Source organism: Fragaria vesca, linkage group LG3 (assembly GCF_000184155.1).
Source record: "Fragaria vesca subsp. vesca linkage group LG3, FraVesHawaii_1.0, whole genome shotgun sequence".
Classification (NCBI taxonomy): Eukaryota; Viridiplantae; Streptophyta; class Magnoliopsida; order Rosales; family Rosaceae; genus Fragaria; species Fragaria vesca.
Genome location: NC_020493.1, coordinates 7,965,576 through 7,974,689, shown reverse-complemented (window position 1 = coordinate 7,974,689; position 9,114 = coordinate 7,965,576). Strand labels below are relative to the sequence as shown.

Sequence of the window (9,114 nt, the reverse complement as noted above, 5' to 3'; positions counted from 1 at the left end):
TAGAAGATATATATATATATATATATATATATATATATATATGCGTTGCAAACCCTCAAATTAATACTTGAGCTACCTTTGGATCTTAGTTCGAACTATTCTGTATAACAGCTGGTTCTCATAACTTTGATTTTTGATTGAAAAATTCGTCCTCTACTTTCGCTTTTGAAATGACAAAATAAGTATGCATTTTTAGACATATATATCATAGTGTGATTAAGGTATCATAAGAGAGGAACCCATTTCGTTGTTTTACGTCAATTACTAGTAAAAACATGTCGACCCCATCATCATGCAACTGATGCAAGCCAAACACAGGTAGATGGAACTCGATCGATGCCCATATCTCTATCATTGCTATTTTCGAAGTGGAAAATGGATTGGATGTATTGGCTAGCTACAATGAATTTTTTTTTCTTTCTCTTTTTGTGTTACAACAATGAATTTTGATTTACTTTGATGTAAAGCTAATCAATCAAGTGATTAAACAGATCCTAATTTGTAATTTAAGTGAATTTGCTTTCTAATGACAAGCTCTACTTTCTACCAAACATTACAATTTCAAAAAAAGAACATGTCATGCGCTTCCCGATGAAGTTAAATGATGGAACTTTGTTTGTTACGGATGCTGAGAAATCGATCAACACTTTGATTTGATCGAAATTAACGGTAATCAATGGAAAAGGTAAATCAATGTTGGAACATATTTTAATATCTTTTAACCGGAGCGGATTCTACGCACCAAGGTGTATTTATACTATTAATGTGTAATTCCTCAAATCGCCGTATGCGAAGATCGAATGAAGACTAAAGATCCTAAATTCCTTCATTTTATTTTCATTTTTGATCCTATCAAATTAAACGCATATAATAAGACTATTTTGTTCGACCTCTGGTCCTCACCTCCTGTGTTGGAAACGTTTAGGACTATTTTTTTAAGTTTTAATTTTGTTAAACGGTATTAAAATATATACATGATAATGCGACGTGAATGACCGGATCAAAATATTGTATATTAGTTGCTCGGTTCATTTGCACATTGGTGCGTAGAAAATTTTTCGTCTTTTAACTCGATAACTTCATCCTTATATATGTCCGTATAAATCAAACCCATTATATTTACAAATTACAATGTTCAGTCGCTGCTTAAACACAGTATATTTCTATCAAAAGGGTCAACACTCCCATGACATATATATAAGACATGAGTATAACAAAAACATGACATAAACTCGATCAGTCCATGTCCAACAACCAAGACTTCAAATGAGAGGTGAACGTACAAAATCCTGCAATTCCATACGGGACAGTTTCAAAGGACCCTAGAATTTCAGACAACAATTGGAAAATGATTTCGTGGTAGAAACCATTGGGAATCAGATCATATAAAACAAAACAAGGCAATAGTGATGCGTTGAATATTAGAGAAGCCAGATAATTGAGATAGCTAGCTAGTTGAGTTTCATTAACAATGGTCAACATCGTAGCAACTTTGTTTTATCTCATTGCATTTTCTCATATTTTCAATGAATTTCAACCAAGCTAATGATCGAGATTCTACAAAGTGGAATTATTTTCCTTTTAGACTATAAGAAAATGGCCTTTTGCTATTGATTCTATGAGCCCCCCACCCCAATTTATTATTATTATTTTTTTTCCAGGTAATATAGTCCGGTGATTGGATTTTTCGGCAAGAGAAACCGAGAACAAAACCGACATAGGTCTATGGTCAGACTTGGGCTCAATTTGGTGAATCTTAGGCTAGATCTTATGTCAAATATGTTAACATACATCTTAGTGTCAATTTAGTCTTTTTTTTTTGTCCTTCTCACTTTACCAAGAGCACCGAATTGTGTGTTATAGTTCACAATTTTAAGTAGATAATATTTATTTTGAGTTTCAGAATTGAGTGGTTTTAAATACATACCCTAAATAACTTAATACACATACTTATTATTTAATATTTCAAATTAGATTTGATTGGTATGTTAAATGACCAAAGGAGGCATGTATAATACAATTTAAATATTAAAAACAAACTTATATTTGGAAACTAATAATGTGAAATATAAACCAAATTAAAATATTAAAAACAAAAATTTATTTTTGGAAACTTATAAAGTGAATTAGAACAAATTAAATTTTTAAGATCGAGAACTTATTTAGGGAAACTATTAAAGTAAACAAAAAATTTGCAAGGAAATTTGGATAATCAATTAATTAATTATTTTTTTAAAGATTCATAATTTCCAAGTTTAGAGTGTCAAAGTGTCAAACGATGTAATTATTATACATATGAACACCTATTTCGTTAGATTTCACATATTTTCCTTTTCACTCAAACACACTATTCATATATGTATTTTTCATCTTATTTATCATTTTCATGTTGAAGAATTGAAATGAATAATGAATTTGTAAGGATTTCTCAAGAACCAACACAAGTAATAGATATGAACATCTATAAAATGTTAATTTATATAAACATATAGTAATTCTACAATAATAATAGTGTTAATATAGTCACATAATATGATATTTCATGGATTTTTATATTAAAAGTATTTTAGGTACTTTGAGTTGTGTATTTAGTAAAATATCCTAATGAGAAATTAATTAAGTAGTGTATTGAGAAAGGGATATATATTAAGTTATTTAGAGTGTGTATATAAAATTTCTTTTAAAAATTAATTGGAGTAGCGTTTAAATGTCATTACGAGGGTAGTAAAATTTTGATGAGAAAATAAGAAAGCGCGATTCTGATCAAACATCGTGAGCAATCGGCCACAATTTTTAGTAAATTAAGTTTATGCTATTTCCAGACAAAAGAAGTTGTTGTTCCACTACTTTTATTTATCCAAATACAATGCTATTAATTACAAACATGAAGTCAATTTCATTAACCACTCAACTTATTCTTCAGTTCGTAACAATCCATCAAAACTACTAACATATAACAGCACTCAAGCTAGAACTTTGCAATCTATTTAAACATTAACAAACCAAACAACAGGGACTCTCTAATTTTTGTCAGGTAAGTACTTAACCTCACAACAGGTTTAAGTGCAAAGATATGCCCCCCCCAAGAGCAAATGTAGACGTCACTCTCTTCGGGTTAAAAATAAACCCGCTGAAGATACGGCTATAAGACTACCTGATTTGTCTACTGCAACATCCCTACAAGACTACTACTGAAGAACCTATACATGCTAAACGAGCCTTAACTGTAGAGCCAAAATGAAGCACTAGTGGGACTAAAGTATGGGCCCTCAATTTCCTTGTGGTTGCCGGAGAATAAATACTTCATGTGGCCACTTGAATGAGTAGCAACTGCTTCCGGAGTATTAGGATGTTCTATCCGAGGAAGAACGCTCATTTTCATCAGAGTTCAAGTTGATAATTGTCTGTGAATTCTCTCCTCCACTCTGTTCATTCTCATCTTTCTTTGCATTAAGAAACCGACCCCCACATCCTCTAGCTCTTCTCAGTGCATGCAGGTGTCGAGACTCATGCAAGTAAGGCTGCAAGAGTAGTTTGAATTGGCAATTAACAAAGTAAGTTCACAACCTTTCACTGAGCATGAGATGCAAGGGAATTGCAGTGAATTTTAGTACCTTTCGATTTTTTAGAGCTTTGTTTTCAGATTCTGCCTTAGCACGAGACTGCCGACGTCGCAAGATGCCGTGATATTGTTTTGCATTTACAAACACAGGTTCCTCAACTGCATCTGTCGGCAATGGAACTCCAGCTTGCTGAATGCCCATCAACTGAAGATGGACCTGAAACAAACATAGCAAAATGTAATCCCAACTACCAATTCTACACAATCATTTTGTCAAGAATGATATATATTAAGATTTAAGGGGAATAAATACCGTTGGTTGCCCCCCATAGGGTTGTGGAGGATATGCTTGTGTGTCATAAGGAGCAAAGATGCTTCTGTAGTAAGGGTCCGGATATGGGTAGGCTCCAGGTGCCTTCAATTAGATGAGACGTCATTGAATTTATATTAGGTACATATGATAAACAATTTTTGTTTTCTAAAGCTTTAAGTTGTAAATAAAATGGGTAACCATAGCATACAAGCAACAAGAACTCAGGCTATTCAGTAATAGAAGCCCTTCACTTTAACCAATTTGTCCAAAAAGGCCAATAGTTATCGGTAGACAAAATAAAGTAGATTTGTCAATCCTGAAAGGGAAGAGGGCAAATTACACAGCCTAACTGTTAGAAGTAAGAGCACCCTAAATAAAATAGAGTGACAAAAGAATCAGGTCATCCAAAGGCCAGAAGAACAGTAATACATAGTTTGTTTAGGTGTTCATATTCGAATGGATGGAAATGGGAGTTGACAAAGCAAGTAGATTTAGAATATTGTAGAAAGATAAAGGGAGAGAAAGTTGTACCATTTTAAAATCTAATTTCTTTGGACAAAGATCTAATTCTATAACTTAAAGAAAAGATTAATTGTCTAAATATTTGCAAATCAGAAGCCCTTTTCTTCTGGAAAATCATTAACTCCAAATGTGCAAATATGACCAGATATAACCTCCTTGAGACCTCTCTAAGAGATAATTTCAATATTTAATAAGAGAATCCGCCGATAATAGTGACGTGAGATTAGTGACCATCAGTTATTACCCTCTTTTAAATGAATGAATGCAAAGCCATTAAACTAATCACATACCATAAAACTGAAAATTGCTACAGACTCTGAGTGCAAGTAATAAAAAATATCAAAGGCCTTTCGCCCACATTAGACTGATAGACAGAACTTGCCTGAAAGATGCCTGAATTTACAAGACCATGACAAAAACTACCCTTCGATACTTTACAAAATCATAGTTAAAGAAAGAAATCCAGAGCATAATATAGGTGCCAGTGATGAGTAGAGTCAAATCCGGAGTAAAACAAGTGGAGGAAGTAAAAGGGGATGGTAGAGTCAAAACCTATCCCTGCTTGAGGAAGTGCAAAATATCACCCACATCACTAGCAATAACACAAGTGGAGTATTAGTGCAACTTCAAAAGAAGAGAGCACTGCAGTTTCAACATGGTATACATATCCCTTACTGGCTTTACACTACAGAATTTTAGATGGGGAAGGAAAAATGAGTAAATAATAGAGCTTGTTTGTTTAAGTTCCATGTAGTCACATCTACTAAGCAAACAAACCATAAAATATTTCATTACAGTGCCGAAGAAAGCAAACACACATTACCACACCAAGAACTTGAAACACTAGGACGCCAAATAGTGGAAATCATCATGCTAAAAAGGCACTCTTGCCGAAAAAAAAGTTAGTCTATAACACTTTCAACAAGAAGTTATCACCCAGACCCAGAGACATATTGTCCATTCCAAAGGCATTACTAATATGCCACTGCTGTGATCACACTAGTTAGATCTGTACTAAAGTATACTCAAAGCCTTGGCTAAGAAGACCTGTAAAACTACAGCATACTTGTCCCCAAAACAACAAACAACCTATTCAGCTTCCACATGCCATCACCAGTTGGGTCTGCTACTCTCTCCCAATGCATGAAACAGAGCTCAACAATAACACAAGTGATGCCTTGCACCCCACACACCTAATCACACACTCGGAGAACTCTTAGTTTCCTAATCAATCATCTCTCCCACAATCATCCCTACATGTTAAATACTAACAGAGTGATGTACATTAGGATGCATCAAAACAAGTTCTATTTCATAAGCACCGCCTGCAATACGACTTACCCTTCACATAGTACCCAGGTTGATACTTATCTTTCAGTTCCAGTCTACAGGTGGATAATCTAATAATGTTTTGAGGCTAAACAGCATCTTAAACTTATCCTACGATTCCGCCAGCTTCTTTACAGGTTGAAGTCTCTAATTCATCAAGCTCTCATCTTTTGGTTTTTTGTGATTGCACTTTTTCAAGATTGTTTTGAAGAATCAAACTCCTTTCCCTTCCCACTATATGCACTTTGCCTTTGGAAACATGTTCTGTCATGTTTATTCAATGCAGTTATCCCCCTAATCCAATTTCGAAAGCAGGCAACTTGTCTACATAATACTCTCGCTTCAAAAGTCACTGAACTAAGTTTTATTGTACATGCATGCTTCAGCACGGTCCAACTCTTGAAGTTCAAACATGATTTGTATGATCACAACAACATTCGATCTTTTTTCACTACCTGGAGATAACAATTACTGTTGTTTGTTGCTCATCCTATCGAATTACAATATCTCCCCAATTATCACTTGACTAGCACTCTCCATATTCAGAAGTGTATATTTCATGAATAGACACCCAACATATCACCAAAAGATAAAGGGTGAATGCTGAAAAAGTTCAAGTTTGAAGATAGTACCACTGCATGTCCTGCTCCAATCTGTGGAGGGGTTACATACTGCATAGGGCCTGGAATTCCAGGATGAGACATTCCGGGTGCAGGTGAGGAAGAAATCATCTGAGACTCTGAATGCTTTTGCTGATCATCAGATTCACAACTATCTGTGTAACAAATATAGTAAAAGAATATAATTTTGAATCTGGGTACAAGGTTGTACTACATGAGTGATATGACATAACAGGTAACTAACGATGGCACGATGGCAGACTTCGAAAAAGAAAATGAACACCAAACTAATAAATAATTACATTTATAGACAATAGCCATAGACTTCATTTCTATGAAACCAGAAACATGAGAAAAACTTACAGTGCCTACTACATCTCTACTTGATTTTTTACAGTAGCACATGAGCACTATATAAAAGATTGGAACATCATGAACTAGCATTACTTTGAGACATCTTAAAAGTCCCAATAACAACCACCCCATTATCCGAGGACAATTTTTCTCACTAGGTAGTGCCTTGCTGAAGGTCACTTAAATGACAGTAGGATATTAGCAAGATGATGAATTATCAAAATGAAGAACCACCAAGAAAGTTCAGGGGCGGATCTGTTGCTATATCCCAACCAGGGTTAAACTTAATAATCTGAAATGGGCTTGGTCTATGTCTCTAAGGTTATACATAGACATACATTAGTATCACCAAACAGTTATTGGGTTCTAGAGTAATCTCCGAAGAAAAAGGATTTGCTATAATCAATTGAACAAAAAATCAACACCATGCTTATATGGAAGAACCAGAAGAACATACAAAAAGAACTTCAATTGCTTAATGTACATCAATTATTTATGTCAACTAACTACCGGATCTATAGTAGACTACTTGTATCACAGAATGATAATAAATATTGAGCTCTTTTGATAAGTATACCAGAATGATCGTGAACAGAAGAAGTCATGAGGACGTGAAAGAGGTGGAGAGCCCCAAAACAACGTGGCTGCAACATAAACATCAACAGGTCATTGACATTCCAAAATAACATGCTAATCCAATTACAGTCGAGTGAAAACATAATAAGGTAAAAGAAGAAAGGTCATTTGAGAACCATTCAATTACTTCAATTTGATACTAACATAACTGAACATATTTGACACAATAAAACAACACATCAGGATTGAACTGATATTACAGAACCATATTGGCAAACATAAAAACAACACTACAACAGAAGCTGATGATGCTTCACAGGCTTTCAAGTGCGAGCTACCATATTATAAAGTAGATACCAGTATCCAACACAAATGAGATACTATGACGCATAGGTGGCTGATGGCCTTTTCTTGTAACCAATATTGAACACATGAGATAAACAGTAAAATAGTAAAAAGGCGTGGTTCAGTGCAGAGGGCTCTGTCTGCATCCAGTACAGAGTCACTGAGGAATATCAGATTTACAAAGCCTTTGACACCAATTACAAAGAAGGTTTATTCCAAAAGCAAACCACCGCGTCAGAAAAAACCAAATTTACTGTCGCCACTGGCAACAATGCTCGAAAATAACTTTATTAACCGAAGTTACTGAAAAAGAATGGTATCTAATCTACTGCCTTGCCGCAAGAGAACTGAAAGAAACACTTCAACGAATGGCCTACAAAATTATCACCAAGACTGCAGTAAACACCACAAGCGGAATCCCTTCCTTTTGAAAACCATTCAACACTCTAATTTCGCCATGTAGGTTCGGTTTTCTCATTCTTTTTTTCTCTTTTTTTTTTTTTGAAACATTCGTCTAAATCAGTCTACCTTATGATCTACAAGCTTTAGAAATCTTTGATCCGACCAGTACTTCTAAAGCTACCTTAAGTCGAAAGGTTTCACACCACAGATGAACAAAATCTTGCAATTCACACAATCTAATTGAGCATTATCCAACACGACAATTCGAAAAGACACAACCACACCAGTTTGCAACTATATCGCCGACAAAGCTACATCTCTTGCATAAAATTCACAGATTTCAAAATTCTAAAAACCAGACTGATATCCAGATTGAATTCCTCTTTCACCAAATCTCCGCACAGTAAAAAACAAAACGCAGAGTAAAAAGAACCGAAATCAATCCCAAACCAGCAGTAAATTCATCCACAAATCCAAGCGGAACCAGAAACCAACTCAATTACGCTCAATCAACACCTCAACTACCTCCAGATTAAGCTCCAAAAATCTCACAAAAAATTTTTAAAAAAAAAAAAAACAGCTCGAATCACTTCACAAACAAACAAACCAAAACACTCACACTTGCACTAAAGAAAAACCGATCGGGCGCATAAGAATTTCTGAGCAAAAATAGAAATAAATATAAAAAAAAGAAAAGTCTAGGGTTTTGAGAGTTTCGAAAAATTCACCTTTTTCCTCTTTGAGACGATTCTTCCTTATTGTTGCTACTAAAATTTGGCAAAAAAATTATCTGAGGCTTTTGGGGAACTGGACCCTCTCCTAACGGAATTAAATCCCTCTCTGTTGCTATTTTTTTCCATCTATGCACACTCTTTTGCTAGGTTTTTTCTTTTTTTGGATTTAAAGTGGCGGTGTTTAAGTTTCGAGCAGGTTGGGTGGAGGAGGAGCCATCTGGGCCGCAGGATTGGGGACCGGGGTTGGGGAAGAGTCGTGGTGCTGACAGGAGGGTTAATCTGGACCAGGAATTTTCTGTCTGTGGAGGTGTGGGGCCTACGTGGGTGAGCGCGGGCGAGAAACTGAGCGTGACCTGG

General features: G+C 35.2%; 1 protein-coding gene across 1 annotated transcript; it reads right to left on the bottom strand.

The window, feature by feature from the left end:
- Positions 1–2,818: 2,818 nt before the first annotated feature.
- LOC101309037 (nuclear transcription factor Y subunit A-7-like) lies at positions 2,819–8,894 on the bottom strand. Its single transcript, XM_004293940.1, has 6 exons — positions 8,752–8,894; positions 7,278–7,344; positions 6,359–6,501; positions 3,876–3,977; positions 3,615–3,779; positions 2,819–3,521 (listed from the first exon to the last, which is right to left on the bottom strand). The coding sequence occupies exons 2-6, from the start codon at positions 7,303–7,305 to the stop codon at positions 3,345–3,347; spliced, it is 615 nt and encodes a 204-aa protein (XP_004293988.1). The 5' UTR covers positions 7,306–7,344; positions 8,752–8,894; the 3' UTR covers positions 2,819–3,344.
- Positions 8,895–9,114: the final 220 nt, after the last annotated feature.